Source organism: Cajanus cajan, chromosome 11 (assembly GCF_000230855.2).
Source record: "Cajanus cajan strain Asha chromosome 11, NIPB_CcT2T_4, whole genome shotgun sequence".
NCBI lineage: Eukaryota > Viridiplantae > Streptophyta > Magnoliopsida > Fabales > Fabaceae > Cajanus > Cajanus cajan.
The window spans coordinates 3,898,466-3,914,823 of record NC_138527.1 but is presented as its reverse complement, the minus strand read 5'-3'; the positions used below and the strand labels follow the sequence as shown (position 1 = coordinate 3,914,823).

General features: G+C 27.3%; 1 protein-coding gene across 1 annotated transcript; it reads right to left on the bottom strand.

Annotated features, from left to right (window-relative positions):
- Positions 1–362: 362 nt before the first annotated feature.
- Positions 363–13,498, bottom strand: LOC109800859 (protein LATERAL BRANCHING OXIDOREDUCTASE 1). Its single transcript, XM_029271558.2, has 4 exons — positions 13,198–13,498; positions 6,537–7,014; positions 4,328–4,658; positions 363–792 (listed from the first exon to the last, which is right to left on the bottom strand). Exons 2-4 carry the CDS (start codon positions 6,983–6,985, stop codon positions 535–537), a joined length of 1,038 nt encoding a protein of 345 aa, XP_029127391.1. The 5' UTR covers positions 6,986–7,014; positions 13,198–13,498; the 3' UTR covers positions 363–534.
- Positions 13,499–16,358: the final 2,860 nt, after the last annotated feature.

Sequence of the window (16,358 nt, the reverse complement as noted above, 5' to 3'; positions counted from 1 at the left end):
CTACGTAAATTTACGTCGGTTTTCGTGCCCCAACGTAAATTTATGTCTCCCGCTTCTACATCGCAGCTTTTTCCGACATAAAACCCCCTAAAATTACCGACGTAAAATGTATATTCTGTACTAGTGACACCAACACAAAACCAGGATTGTTAGATGGATGGATATAATAAGGATTGGAAAAGTCATCCATGACTATCATGGAGAGAAATGAAGAAAAAATAGGAAATCAGATATTCACGAAGAAAACCTCTGATACCATATTATGAAAAGAAAATAGAATGAAGTAGTATTAGTAAAAGTAAAGTCACTTATATATAGAAGAAATACTAACAGAAAATAGTAGAAAAGTTATACCAGATAACTAATCACAAAATAGAAATTATTAATAAACTGTAATAACATTTGACTCCCAAAACAAGATAAATAAATTATGTTCATAACATCTTATTTGTGTTCTTAACTTGAAGAAGTAGAACATTCCTTCCCTCATACAATGTTATTGATCATAACATTATTATTAAATATAGGGTCTCCTTAGTAAATCTTGAAGTGCTTGATTTGGATGCTTTCTCCTTCAATTTTCTGGAAATTGGCAAACTTTTTCTTAGCTAGGAACTTGCCCCAATTATATGGCTTATATTTGGGAGGGTTTTCCGCATTTGTGAACTCCTCTAAGGGTTCCACCACTGTGAAGTGAGGAACTTGAAGACTGAAGGGAGTTGAAAGCCTTTCCTTCTTAGAGTTCACAACAACTCTGTGCTCAACACTCTGATATGCATCATTGCTCCAAACCTGAGAAACAACTATCTCTTGTTAGCAACTTCATGTTTCATGGACACCAATATATATATATGAGAAGAGTTATAATAACACTGGTATAACTTTTATTAAGTATTACACTGCTCAATAACTTTATATTAAATGTGAATTTTATAAATCCAACTTTTAGATTGAAAGTTCTTTATACTTATATCATATATACAAAATTTTATATTAATATAAGATAATTTGATACTTCATTTTTATAAAATAAAATTGACGTAATATATATATTTTAAAATATACTAATATATGAACACTTTGATTACCTTTAAGTTGTTCAATTTTAACAAAATTTGATATAAACTTTCAATCTAACGGTTGGATTTATAAAATTTACATTTAATATAAATTTATTGAGTGGTGTAAAACTTAATAAAAGTTATACCAATGTTATAATTTATATATATATATATATATATATATATATATATATATATATATATATATATAGAAAGAGAGAAGAGGGGGGGAAGGAGAGAAATCTAGTTATTCCAAGAGTAAGTTTACTTAATAACTCATGTTCTATATTAAATATTAACGATCTAACTATTGAATTAAAAGTTTTTAATACATAAATCAAGTTTACAAAGTTTTTAAAAAAACTTTAAAACTATTTGATAATCAGTTTCATTAATTCAAATTAACAGATAATCATAAAAACATTATATACATTTAAATGAAACGGAGTATCAAATGATTTTCAAAATTTAAAAAAATTTGCAAACTTATCTATGTATTAAGAATTTTAAATTCAACCGTTGAATCGTTAAAATTTAATATAGAACATGAATTTTTAAATGGAGTAAATCAAGGTACACTTATTCTTAGAATAAGTGGATCCCTACTCATATATATAGATAGATAGAGATAGATGAACGATCCTTTTACTCTAGAAGTAAGTCTACCTAGAGTTATTTCGTTCAATAACTCGTGTTCTATATCAAATTTTAACGATCTAATAATTGAATTTAAAGTTCTTAATACATAAATCAAGTCTGCAAATTTTTAAAAAAGTTAAAAACTATTTGATATTTCGTTTCATTAATTCAAATCAATGTATGAAATGTTTTTATGATTATTTGTCAATTTGAATTAATAAAACAAAAATATCAAATGATTTTCAATTTTTTTTTAAATTTGTAGACTTGATTTATATATTAAGAATTTTAAATTCAATGGTTGTATTATTGAAATTTAATATAAAAATAAATTATTAAACAAAGTAAATTTAGGTAACTCGTGGTACAAATGAATTCCTCCTTTTATATTATATTATATATATATATATATATATATATATATATATATATATATTTTTTTTTTTCAAGTTTCAATGATACACATTCAAGTATATTAATTTTGATTGAACAATAATACCAATCATACCTAATTAAAGAATTGTACCTAAAGTTTTGGCTAAAAACCTATTTTAATCCCTTATAATAATTTTTTATTTCAATTTAGTCCCACTTTTATTTTTGGTCTCAATTTGGTCCCTAATAAATTAATTGGTTGCAATGTCGGACTTCCGTCCAAATTATTTAGACAGAGTTAACTGTTGGCCACGTGGATGCTACGTGGATGTCACGTGGAAGCTACGTGGATGCCACGTGGAAACTAAGTAGATGCCATGTGGATGTCAAATTTTTGTCATACATCTGGAACTAGAACGGCTCGTTCTGGTTTCACTCTTTATGCGTTAATTTTGCATCCGGAACGGGCCGTTTCGGATGCAAAATTAACACAGTAGGAGTGAAATCAGAACGGGCCGTTCCAATTTCAGAACGGGCCGTTCCAGTTTCAGAACGGGTCGTTCTGGTTCCAGAATGTCATCCATAAATTTTAGATCGTGATGACAATACTTATTCATATATTTGTAATATTAAAAATTTTATATATAATTTTTTTAAGTATAAATATATATTATAGTTATTTTTTACAAGTTTTTATATTCACAATTATGATTAAGGATGAAAATAAACTAGGTCAGATTATGTTATATTATAATTTAACAGATTTAAATCTAATTTTTGTTAAAAATACATGTTATAAATATTATATATTTATCTGTCATAGACATTTTTTAAAATGTTTGGTTACATAACAATCTTAAAAACTTACTTAATAATAATTTAACACTAATAGAAACATATAAATAAATATGTTAAATCTTATAAAAATTAAGTTTAATTTATTTATCATATAAAGATGTTTTTAATATGTGATATAAATTTTTACAAGGCTTAAATATGTTTTTAGTCCCTCAAATTTAGGGTAAATCTATTTTTGATCCATCAAATTTAAAATTATTGTTTTTAGTCCCTGTAATTTCAAAAAATCTTAATTTAGTTCTTATATTCAAATTTTGTTAAGAAATTTAAAAATATTATTGCATAAAATCTACCTATTGGTGTCCCTATTAGTGAAAATATCACATTAAATCCGGTTGATATTGCATAACTGTCTTAATTAGTCACTTTCAAATATGTTATTGGTGACCTAAGGGACTAAAACAATATTTTTGAAAATTACAGGGACTAAAAACAACAGTTTTAAATTTGAGGGACCAAAAAAAAATTACAGGGACTAAGTACAAAAGTTTGACAAATATCAGATAAACGAATAACTCCTCGAAATTTATATTTTATACATACGATAATTTAAATATATATATATATATATATATATATATTAGAATATAATTTTTATTTTTTAAAATATATTATTTGTTAGATAAAAAAAATTGTGTATGTTTAAATGGTTTGCTTTCAATTTTTGAACCACACTAGTGCACTACGTTGGTTGGCGTTCTGGAACGGCCCGTTCTGAATCCGGAACAACCCGTTTTGGATGCCAGAACGGCCCGTTCTGGTATCAGAACGGGCTCGTTCTGGTATCAGAACGGCCCGTTCTGGTTCCAGATGCATGACAAAATTTGACGTCCACGTGGCATGTACGTAGCTTCCACGTGGCATCTACATAGCTTCCATGTGGCCAACAGTTAACTCCGTCTAAATAATTTGGACGGAAGTCCGACATTGTAACCAATTAATTTATTAGAGACTAAATTGAGACCCAAAATAAAAGTGGGGCTAAATTGAAACAAACAATTATTATAAGGAACTAAAATACTATTTTAGCCTAAAGTTTTCCTATAAATATTTGGTATACAATTTAATATTACATGCAAATATTAAAATATGTAAAAAAAGATTGTAAGATCAAATTAATTCACTTATCACTTTCTTATCGTAAGCCAAGTTCCAACATTTGATATTCTAAGTTGCAGGCAATTTAAGGATGGTATGCGTGTGAATTAATAGAAAATGGGATACAGAAAATAAGTGAATGTTGATGTAGCAAACAAATTGACAGCATTATGTATGGTTATATATGTAACAAATTCTGAAATATTTATGAATCATATATTTGGTTAGAGGTTTGAACCTGGATCACATGTACTTAATTTTTATAAAACAAATTTACAAAAGAAAAAATATTGTACCTGAACTACATCTCCAACATTGACAACGTAAGCACCAGGTATGGGCTTGACTTTAACCCATTCACCATCAGATTGTCGCCTAACTTCTAAGCCACCAACATCATCTTGAGGAAGGATAACTAAAGCACCAGTGTCCTTGTGGGGACCGCATCCAAGAACAAGGTCTGGGGAGGGGCAAGGAGGATAATAATTTATCTTCACAAAACTAGATTGATGGCCTTTGAAGAATTCATGAAACCGTTTTGGTGGCAACCCTAAGCTCATAAAAATATACTCCAATAACTTGAATGCTAGGGTTTCCATGACTTTAGCATATTCCTTGCATACCTCTCTGACAACAACAATTAATATCATAATTTTATAAACCACAATGTTATATGCCTTATATTATATTATCAATATTTTTCTCTCTCTTAAATATGCTCTTAGCATCTACAAAATGAGCCAAATATAATTTTGGTTCTTATATTAATTTTTTTGTTTTTATTTTTCTGTGTAAATTTTGAAATCATATGTAAAATGAGTGAATATTATTGGTTTTGATATCTAAAACATTTTTATTTGATGCTCAGCTCCTTAAAATTTGAAATCACTAATTTTCGTTCCTAAGATTATTTTAATTAATTAAGAAAATTAAATAATATTTATTTTAGAAAGTTATTAAAAAAAATTTAATGGTATCACATGTTGCCATGGTATCATAGACATTAGTAATTGTTACCAAGGATGGTCACTTAACCTTCCATTAAAAACACAAACAGGTAAGGAGTGTTACTTGATGATTGAAATAAAGAAAATAAAATAATTTCTTTTATGAGATGAAAACCAAAAAAATAATTACAAAAATTAAAATCAAAACCTTTTCATTCATTATATATAGAGACTAAAACTATATTAATATTTAGTCATAATTTTTATACAAGTTTTACTATTAATCAACGAATCAGTTAAGTGCACAATGATACTACTTCAATGTTTAATGTGGTGTTTGCATATATACAAAACAAACGTTTGATCCATCCATTAGGTAACAGGCTTAAATGAAATTTTAAAAGGAAAACAATAATACGAAAAGCCTTTAGGAAATTGTATCGAAACTTTTTCTACAAGACAGGACAACATAAACGTAAAATCTATCATGTGAAATTCCAATTAGAAAAGGACACATAATACATTTGGCCAAGTATGCTTTTCTAGTTATTTTAAGAATTTATCTCTCTTTTAAAAAAATAAAATAAAGAAGTAAAATTTTTAAATAAAATTAAGATAAATTAAAATTAATTTATAATATTTTTATATCAAATTTTATTTTTGGCTCCCCAATTTTTTTCTTGAAGCTCTCCCATTCAATGAGTTGTTTGGTGGAATAGGTAATATGACAATGAGCACTAAAGCAATTCTAATGGAAGTTGTTTGTCCCATGAAGCAACTCAAACCCGGTTTCTTGTTATTGGAGAACTCTGACGTGGCAACATGAGTTGCTTGAAGAAGAGAGAGTTGCTTCCTCAAGCAACCGTTCCTTACCAGATTTCAAGCAGATCTTATTGAACATATTTGAGAACGTTTCGAAAATAATAATGATGAAAATTAATTTCGTATAATATTTATGTATTTATATTGCTTTATTTTATTTTTAATATCTACTTATTGTGTATTTTTTATCGTAATTTATTTTCTTTCATTGTAGTATAATTATCCTTTTTAATAAAGATTTAAATTTGGTTCATAAATGATTAGAAAAAAAATTCTAAAAATTGAATTTCTTAAAGTTTCTTACCATTAAAGTAAATTTGTGTTTGAGTTGCTTAATGCTGACATAGTACACTAGAGATCACTTTTTTCATTTTTCAATGCATGAAACAACTCAAATGAGTTGCTTCCATTGGAGATGCCCTTATATTATCATCGGTTTGCATGTTAACTGACATATTTTAAAGAAGTAAATTTATATTTTTAAAACTCATCTCCATCTTCATCCCGATTGAATTTTGATAAGTTTGAGTAAATTCATGAAGATCCAACACTTTTTTTTTAGAATTTCAATTTATTTACACATTTTAAATAAATTAAATTATGAATTAATAATTATGTTATGATATAAATAATATATAAAAAATAATAAATAAGAAAGAAATTATAAATAAAATATATTATTATTATTAAGTGACATATATATTGCACATTTGCATGCATGTTGATAGAGATTTACCTAAACTCCGGTGGATTCTGAGGCCACTTGTTATTCCATTCATAGATTTGGTTGTCGTTAAGGTCAATTGAAAGTGGCATCAAGGTGGGTTCCTCCACAACAAACTCATACGACTCTTTCCAGTCTTTAGAATTTTGGGTGTGCTCAGAGTCATAATACCCCATCACTTGCACAATATCCCTTCTAACCTTATTTTTCTCATCCTTATTCAGATTAAAGAACTTCCTCGAAACAGCATCAACCTTCGCATGACTTTCTTCAGTTCCATGGTTAATCACTTGGAAGAACCCCCACTCCTTGCATGCATTGCCTATGGCCTTCACGATCTCACCAATGGCTGAAGGGTCTGACATGCCAGAGAGATCTATCACTGGAATGCCCTCTTCGTTCAGAGTGTGTTGGGGTCTGCATTCTGGCTCCCGAATGAAACTTGGATCAATGTCTCCCATTCTTAGTTATGATCGATTTGATATTTATCCTATTCCAATAAGAAGGAAGAAAGTGTTCAATACTCAATAGGTTGTAAAATCTGGCAATAACTTTTTAATGAGTTTTCCACGTAAAAGAAAAATTTCAATGTGATCAACAAAAAAAATCCAAGAGAGTCTTTATTAAATGCACCAAAGAATGTTTACATTTAGTCAAATAAAACAAAACACAATCGTATATAAATGAAAAACAAGAAGAAAACTTTGCTTTAGTTAATGTCTAATGTTAACACCATATAGTAAATGAAACATTTAATTTTAAAATTTTAAAAAGAAAATGTAAAGACACCTTGTTTACAAACAAACACATGTTTAAAGAGAAAATATATATAACAAAAACAATGGAATGCAATTTTTCATATTTTAACACATACATATTCATAAAAGAGTGTTATAACATAGTTTTTTACCTTTAGCAGAGTAATATATATACAAACACCAAGTATAACAAAAATAATTTTATATATATATATATATATATATATATATATAATGACTAGATATACATATACCAAAGCTTAGGTCTACCCAAATCAAATACATAAAAGAAAAAGATTCTAGACTCAGAGCAATCATCACTAAATCTAGTCATGTATGTCAAGAAAACAACAATTTTAATTAAAGCCTTACCAACAAGTTGACAATTTAATCGATTCTCACTAATTTTTGTTACAAAACCTCTTAATTAAGTGCTTTTACATAATTTAGTTTGTATGACAATTATTGGGAGTACATCCCTCACCATGGTACAATGGCGGGGTCTCAACAACTAATGATTGCTCGTATTTGTAACACCCCTCAAATTTAATATTTTAATAGTTCCATTCCATGAAATTTCACATAGTGATACTTTACATAACTTCTCATGGGTCAGAACCCTTCATCGATCAAAACCTTTCATGAGTAGCCTTTTCTAAGATCAACAATTGTCATCACAAATCAATATAAGACTTTTCAACGTGTTTTGTCCTTATTTGCACGCTTTCTGGGAAAATTTCTAAAAAAGTCACCTATCCTTAAATTGCTCCAAGATAAGCACATTTAACTATGGAGTTCTTATGTGATAAGCTACCTAAAAATAAATACATCTTGTTGATATAAGAAGTATAATTTAATCTCTACAATCCATCCTCAACTACACTATCTCACACATGTACAATCTATGGATCCCTCTCATTTTGGTGTGTTTGGGTTGTTACAAGCCTACCAACTTCTGTCTAGTTGGTCCCTGAATGACATCGTACTAGGAAAGAGAATTTGCTCTGATACCATTTGTAACAACCTTCAAATTTGATGTCTTAGTAACTCTACTCCTAGTCACTTCACACGATGACATTTCACACAACTCTTCATTAGTCAAAATCATTCATTGATCAAAACTCTCTATGAATAGCCCTTTTTGAGATATCTAATCATCTCTATGATCAATGATTTTTCCTACAAACCAACACAAGACTTCTTAATGTGTTTTGCCCTCATTCGCAAGCTTTTTGGAAAACTTCCAAAAAGATCACTCATCCCTAAATTGCTCTAACTCAAGCACACTTAATTGTAAAGTTTTTATGTGATGAGTTACAAAAAAGTAGATGCATCTTATTACTATAAATAATACAAATTAATTTCTGTAAATCATTTTCAACTACACAATCTCACACATGTGCAATTTATGTATCTCTCTCGTTTTAATGTGTCTAGATTGTTACGGTACTTAGTTTGGGTTGCTTGGTTAGTATGTTAAAATTAGGGACACAACCCAACACCTATACCTCAAAGGATGACCATGCCGTATACAACAATCTTTCTAGGTACTAACTTAGGTCATCCACACTCTAAGGTAGGCATGGCAACGGGGCAGGCGGGGGCGGGTTTTACGTTCCCCGCTCCCACTCTTGCAAATTTAAACCGCTTCCGCCCCCGCCCCCCATACCCGCCTGGGGCAAAATTTGGGTCCCCATCCTCGCCCCCGGCAGGGTTTGGGTTTCACCGCCCCGCCCCCCGCCCCGACTCCTATTTTTTTTTCTTCTCTTTTTTTCTTTTTTTCTTTTAAATAAATATATTTAAAAAAAATAAAAAAAGTAAAATAATATAAATTTTTATATATAAATATTTCTAATTTTAGTTTATATATATATAAAAATAACTTTTTAATTATATTATTAAACGGGGCGCGGGCGGGTATGGGAGTAAGGGTGGGGTGGGTATTAACATCCTCGCGCCCGCCCCCGCTCCCGATTTTATCAATCGGGGAAAATCTGAACCCGAACTCGAATCCAATAAACACGGATTTTCTCGATCTAAATCGGAGCGGGTTTGGACAGATACTCACAGGGGCGGGTTAGATTGCCATGCCTACTCAAAGGAGATAGACTCCTCAACACACTCCTCACTAGGTGTTTACCTTTTTGTCACTATATGGTTTTGTGGAATAAAGTACAGGATGACAACGAATTGGCATACAAGCATTGAGACCCATCTGAAGCTCCTTAATTCTTTTGATGACCTCATCTTTTGCACTCCACTCGGTGCACACACCTTTCTACCTCCATTATCATTTTCCTCCAACTAGATATCCTACATGACTTTCTTTTCTTGTCGGTGTGGGTTCAACTGCTCTTGATTGCAAATGACATTAAACTAACACACAAGCATTGGGACTCGTCTCTAGCTCGACAAAACTTGTCATTCCAAGGACATTTGCCTCTCTCACCTTAGAAGGTAAACATTGTGAGTTCACCTATATTTAATGAGCTTTAACATTCTCACAGTCAGAATGCCCCCACATGACTATTTTTTATTTTATGTATTTTCGATGTCTCACCATACACAAGCGTTTATATAAGTCTACCTAGATTTACTTCGTTCAATAATTCATATTTTACATCAAATTTCGATCCAACCATTCAATTTAAAGATCTTAATGCATAGATCAAATCTGCAAATTTTTAGAAAATTTAAAAATTTAGAGTTTAATTTAGAGTTCTTAATCATAAAATCATTTTATACATTAATTAGAATTAATGAAACGAAATATCAAATAATTTTCAAATTTTTTAAAAATTTACAGATTTGATCTATGCATTAAGAACTTTAATTGAACGGTTGAATCATTGAAATTTAATATAGAACATAAGTTATTAAACAGAATAAGTCTAGGTAAACTTACTCCTAAAATAAACATATCTCTCTTTTATATATATATATATATATATATATATATATATAATGAAGTTTAATTATCACCAAGATAACAATTTCTCATTATGTTGAAAATCAACCCGTATCACACTAACAATCACCTACACATACATTTCCAGTAATCGAGGCTCACACTCCTCTCGATCTCCAATGCATTTCATTTCAAAATAAATATATCACACATCAATTAACAATTGTCTAAAATTCACACCACGGATCTTTCATTTAATTTGAAACAGTAGGCTAAAACAATTACCCATAAATTACTAGAAACAAATAATGCAATAGACAAAGGATCACTAGAAATTTATGTTAACAATTTTAGCAAGTTATACATTTAGCCATCACAACATCGATCCCTATATATTAAATATAAATAATTATTTTGTGTAAAAGTATTTTAAGAAAAGTTTCTTTGACAAGATTATTTTTAAGAATTTTTTTAGTTTCTTATTTAATTCAGATTTTATTTATCATAATTATTTATAAATTAAATTTTACTATTTAAAAATCAATCTCTATATATAAAAATGAATGACTATTTTGTGTAAAAACGTTTTTTTTGATGAAATTTTTTTTAATAGTTCCTTTAACTTCATATTCAATTTGATTTTTATTTATCATAATTATTTATTAATTAAATTTTAATATTTTTTATATATAAAACAAGAATGATTATCTTGTGTAGGAGTATTTTTAGAGATTTTTTTATACAAAAAGATTTTATGAGATTCCTTTAACTTTTTACCTAATTCGATTTATCATAATTATTTATTAATATTTTACAATAAATTATCAATAAACAAAATAATCTCGTGGTACAATATAATTTTTTTAATCATAAATATAAAATATAATTTTTTAATTTAAAAATATCTATTTATTCAAATTTGAAATTAATCCCTATATATACATAAGAACAACTATCTTGTGCAACAACCATCTTATGAATTGTTTTTCAACAAAAAGAGTTTTTAAAGATTTTTTTAACTTTATGCTTAATTTTATTTTTATTTATCATAATTATTTAGACTTAAATATGTTTTTAATTTCTATAAAAATAATGATTTTGATTTTAGTCTATCTAAATTCTTTTTTTTTTTGTTTTTCATCTTTCTAAAATTTATAAACATTGTTTTTGTCCTTGTAAAATAATTAAATTTTTATTTTGATTCATATAAAATATTTTTCTTTAGTTTTCATCCTTCTAAAATCTAAACCAACTATTTTTAGTCCCTAATGATTATTTTAAGATAAATAAATAACACTTATATTAAAGATCCATAAATTTTTTAGAAGTGTTAAATATCAATATGATACCAGTAATAGTTGTAGGTAACACTTAAGATTATTAATTAACTTTTTAATAGATAAAAAATAGTTATAAAATGATCACATAAAAATAGAGACTAAAAATAATATTTTTAATTTTATAAGAATAAAAAACAAAAGAAATTTTTTTACTAGAATTAAAATCAAAACTTATTAATTTTATAGGAACTAAAAACATATTTAAGTCTAATTATTTATTAATTAAATTTTAACTTTTAAATAAATTATCAATAAACTGAACTTATGTTGTGTTATAATATAAATTATTTATCATGAATAAAAATATAATTTATACATTTAAAAATATCTATTTATTCAAATTTTAAATATAATTTATATATTCAAGCATATTATTTATTTATATACATAAATTATTTAATTTTTAGTTATATATAATAAATATTTAACATTGCATTATACAAATTAGAATATTAGTTTAATCATAAATTAAGTATAATTATGCTGCCTAACATACCACAATTATTCTACTAATAAAAAGGAAAGGAAACATGCTCCTAAGAAAATTAATAAAACAATTTTAATACTAAAGATTTTTACAAAGAGACATGGTTGATTTAAAATAACTTTCTTGAATGGTATCCCATTGGTTAAATATAAATTTATAAAACTATAGAAATTCTAGAAACTAGCGTGGTAAAACTAAATCTATATATGGCATAGTTCAAAAATTTGCAATTTTCTCTTTTCCCGAATTCAAATTGCATGAGACTTTTTACACATTAAAGTCAAAACATTTATCTTTCCAAAGGGTTAAAGTGTGTGTGAAAATTCATTTCTACAATTACTCAAGTGCATGAGACTTTTTAAGGTAAAGTTTGTGTGAAAATTCAGTTTCTAGATTCCCCGCAACTTAACTTTCACTTCTTAGAACATCTTTAATGAAGTTGCTTATAAACAATTTCTTGTGCTTAATCACTGCCAAATTAGCTTTAGCCCACTTTATGGGTTTCCATATTGCAGATGGTCTTAGGCCAACTTCCGATAACAACACAAACACTTTGAGAACCTAGTTTCAAACGACCTAATTAATTAAAATATAGCAAATGACTTTGGAAAATTTTGTACCATACATCCCCAGAAAGATATTTTTCTCCAGTTTTAAGAAATATTTTTAATTTTTCAAAAAAGGTTTTCAAAGGTGCAGAATTGAGACATTGTCAGACCAAATTGCCAAAACATAGCTCTTGTTCCGCCTTGATGAGCTTGAAAACAAACTCATCTCACAAAGTGTAGATCATGAAAGTTGTTCCATTTTTTTTCCTCTGTTTCACTTAAAAGAGGTTTTAGATATATGACACACACCGTGGAGGCTATCTCGTAGAGACTCTCATTCCAGCACTACCACTTGTTCTAGTTGTGTGTGCAAGTTCAAAAATTCCCTTACCCCAAAACTCAAACAAAATTTTGCAAAGCCTTCCTTATTTCTAGAACATTTCCAACGTATTCTAACAAGCCAAACCGAAAGAAGAATGCATAGATAACAACATATCGAAATTCAAATGGCACAAAAACAGCATGCATGGCACAATCAAATTGAATGATGGCACTACAATAAGAGACTTTCCTTGGCTGGAACCTCCAAGAACAACCATGGTTTTTGAGTTTACAAGGAAGACCTATTTTACCTATACTTGGATGGAGAGGTAGGTTGGTAGGGTGGAAACAAGTTGCATGCAACCAAGGAGTATACAAAGAGTGTTGCTTCTTCTTCCTCCAAAAATCACGGCCAGAATCTCCAAATGGATCGCTTGCTTGTCTCCAATTATCTCTAAGTCTCGATTGCTAGCTAGTGTATATATGGACTATGGAGAGTGAATGGTTGAGAAAATTTAAAGTGATGGCATTTTGGATGGTAATTAGCTGTGGTTATTCAGATCAGGTTGAGTGGTGTCACATATGCACATGCAAAATGCTTAGGTGCGCGTGGGTGAGAGTACTGAAATGTGTGCTTGAGTGGTATGGCCGTGTGTGAATTGAAAGATGATAGTACTTGTCGGTGTGGTGGAGTGTGCAGTGTTTGTTCTCTTATGTGGCTGTTCCATTTTTTATTAATTAATGCAAATGTCCCTCATTCAAAAAGAATGGGCAAAATCTCCCTGTTTTGTAAATCATTGCGAAACCAAATTTTTTATTAATGAAAATGTCCCTCATTAAAAAAAAATGGATAAAATGTCCCTCTTTTCTAAAACATGTAGAATGGGCAAAATGTCTTTCTTTTGTAAATAATTGAGAAGTGGGGAATTCAGTACCTAACTTCTCAATTATTTTATATTTTTAATGTAATTAAAGTTTGTGTAAAGATAATATATTGAGAGTGTTTAATCTTTTGTATTATAAATATAAGTTAAGTTAATTGTTATATGAATATTATCCTTAATTGATAAAAAAAATCTAGTATTTTTCTAATACCCGAAATATATTATAAATATATTTAAAATTTCATTAATTTTTTTTTAATATTTCATGGAAACCTTGTTATAATAAACCCAAAAGATTTTTTTTACGTCGTCCCTATTTCATTTTTTATCAATCTAAGTGTCTCTCATTTAAAAAAAAAAAATGGACAAAATGTCTCTCTTTTGTAAACCGTACCATTGAGAAGTGGGAGTTGAGGACCCGACTTCTCAATGTAATTTTTAATTATTTTATATTTTTGATTTATAAAATATATTTTTAATATAATAAATATACATTTTAAAATATGAAAAATATAAATTAAAATAAAATATATTATTATATTAATTAAATTATTTCAATATATGATATATTTTTTAAAATATTAAAAATAAATATTTATTTTTTATTTAAATAAATTTTTATTTTACAGAAGAAAAAATGTTAGAAATCATCAAACACTTTTTCATTAATACTATCTTTACACAAATTTTAACAAATTTTACTCGACTAAATTTCTTTATTATGAATGAATTCTTGTTTTACAAATTTTACATCAAAATGCACAACAAACATGATTTTTTACTAATTTTTCTGCGAATTAAAATCTGCAGAAATATTTTCATGGATAATAAGTTAATAAGAATTTTAAAATTTGCATGAAGTTTTTTAGAAATCTTTTTTGCAAGTAATTTTTTTGCCAAAAAACAAATTGCAAGTAATGTTTTTTTTTTCTTTCAAAAATAGTAAATTTCTTGTGAATATGAAATTTGTAAAAATATCTCTAGGTAAATTTCCTAGGAATTTTGAAATCCTAGATATATTTCTTGCAAAATTTAAAGTTGGTTGGTGAGTTTCTTGGACCTCTAAGACTATATGATTGTGAGTGCCTCACGAGTAGATGCCTTAATTGGCAAGAAAAAAATAGTTAACATGCAAGAGGGTACTAAAGTGGGAAACTTAAATAACAAGAAAAAAAAAAATTATAGTTAATTAATTTGGTGTATATGTTTCACTATAATAAATGTCACATATATTAATATACAAAAAAGTGTTATTATAAGTATATTATATATAAGTATATATCTATTTGGCATATAGTTATACACAATTTTAGTATTAATTTTGAATAAAATTTAACAATATCTTATATATGTCACTATAGCTTATATCCACACTTTTTTTAACAATATACTAATATATATTATATTTATTGTTTAGATAAAAATATTTTTTAATAACACTTATTGTATCACTATAGAATGTATGTCACTATACGATAATTTTATTGTAGTGTGTGAGTGTCGGTGTGCAGTGAAAATTGAAATTGGGGATAAAGAGTACATTTTGTTACAGTTGAGACTACTTTAAGAAGATTGATCCGGTGCCCTTCAACATAATCCAATTTAATAATTTCGTTTTTGTTTTATTTTAAAAATTATTTTTTAAATTAAAATTTATTATCATTAATTTATCATATCTATAAGATTTAATTAAAATAAATATTTAATTTACTTAATATTTAATTTAAAATTAATTAAATGAGATATTTATAAATAATTTAGTAAAATAATATTTTGTTATGTCAAAAAGTTTTAATTTTTTAAAATTATAAATTTAAACAAATTCCTTTTATTTTTTTTTCCACATATTAGAACTGGCAGGAAAATTTACTTATATGATATTTTTCCTACAATTTATTAAAATATTATTAAATATTGCCTAGGAACTTATTTTCACAAGAAAATATAAAAAATATAAAAACAAAAGAAAATTCCTATAACCTTTTCTTGTGAATTTTAACTCTAAAAAAAATTATGTTTAATATAATGGCAATAAAATTTACAAAAATTTCTTTTGCAGATTATTTTTCATAAAAAAATCTATAAGAAATTATTGCAATTTATTTTTACAAAAAAATTGCAAAAGCTTCTTAGAGATTTATTTTTGCAAGAAAGTTTACAAAATATTCCTGTAGATTTTATTTTTTAGGAAAACAATATTTTTTTTAGTAGTGTTAGCACTAAATTAGAAGAGAAAAATAAGTTGAGAACAAAATTAATAAGTTTTAATAAATTTCAATTTATAATAAAAAATTATTAAAAATAAAGTATATTATAGCGAGTGTGGTGAGTATTCCTCTTAAAACAAATTCCGAGAATGTGATTACAATTGATTCCCCCACCTTAGCATTCACGCTCTGAAAGATGGAAGAGAAAAACATTTTCCCATTCCACTGTACAAGAATTGCATGATTGCTCCAATATTTTCTCTCTTGAATATTGAAGTTAGCTCAGTGTTATATTATCTAATTTATCCGTTATGATGTATATTGTTAAAGTGATAATTTTAATATTATTCTATAATTGGTATCGGTGTATGGAAGCAATTA

Excerpts from the sequence above, each read along its gene's own strand:
- LOC109800859 (XM_029271558.2), bottom strand. The coding sequence starts at position 6,985 with ATGGGAGACATTGATCCAAGTTTCATTCGGGAGCCAGAATGCAGACCC. Across the intron at positions 4,659-6,536 it reads CAGAATCCACCGGAGTTTAG|AGAGGTATGCAAGGAATATG; the intron begins GTAAATCTCTAT and ends TGTTGTTGTCAG. Across the intron at positions 793-4,327 it reads ATGTTGGAGATGTAGTTCAG|GTTTGGAGCAATGATGCATA; the intron begins GTACAATATTTT and ends GTTGTTTCTCAG.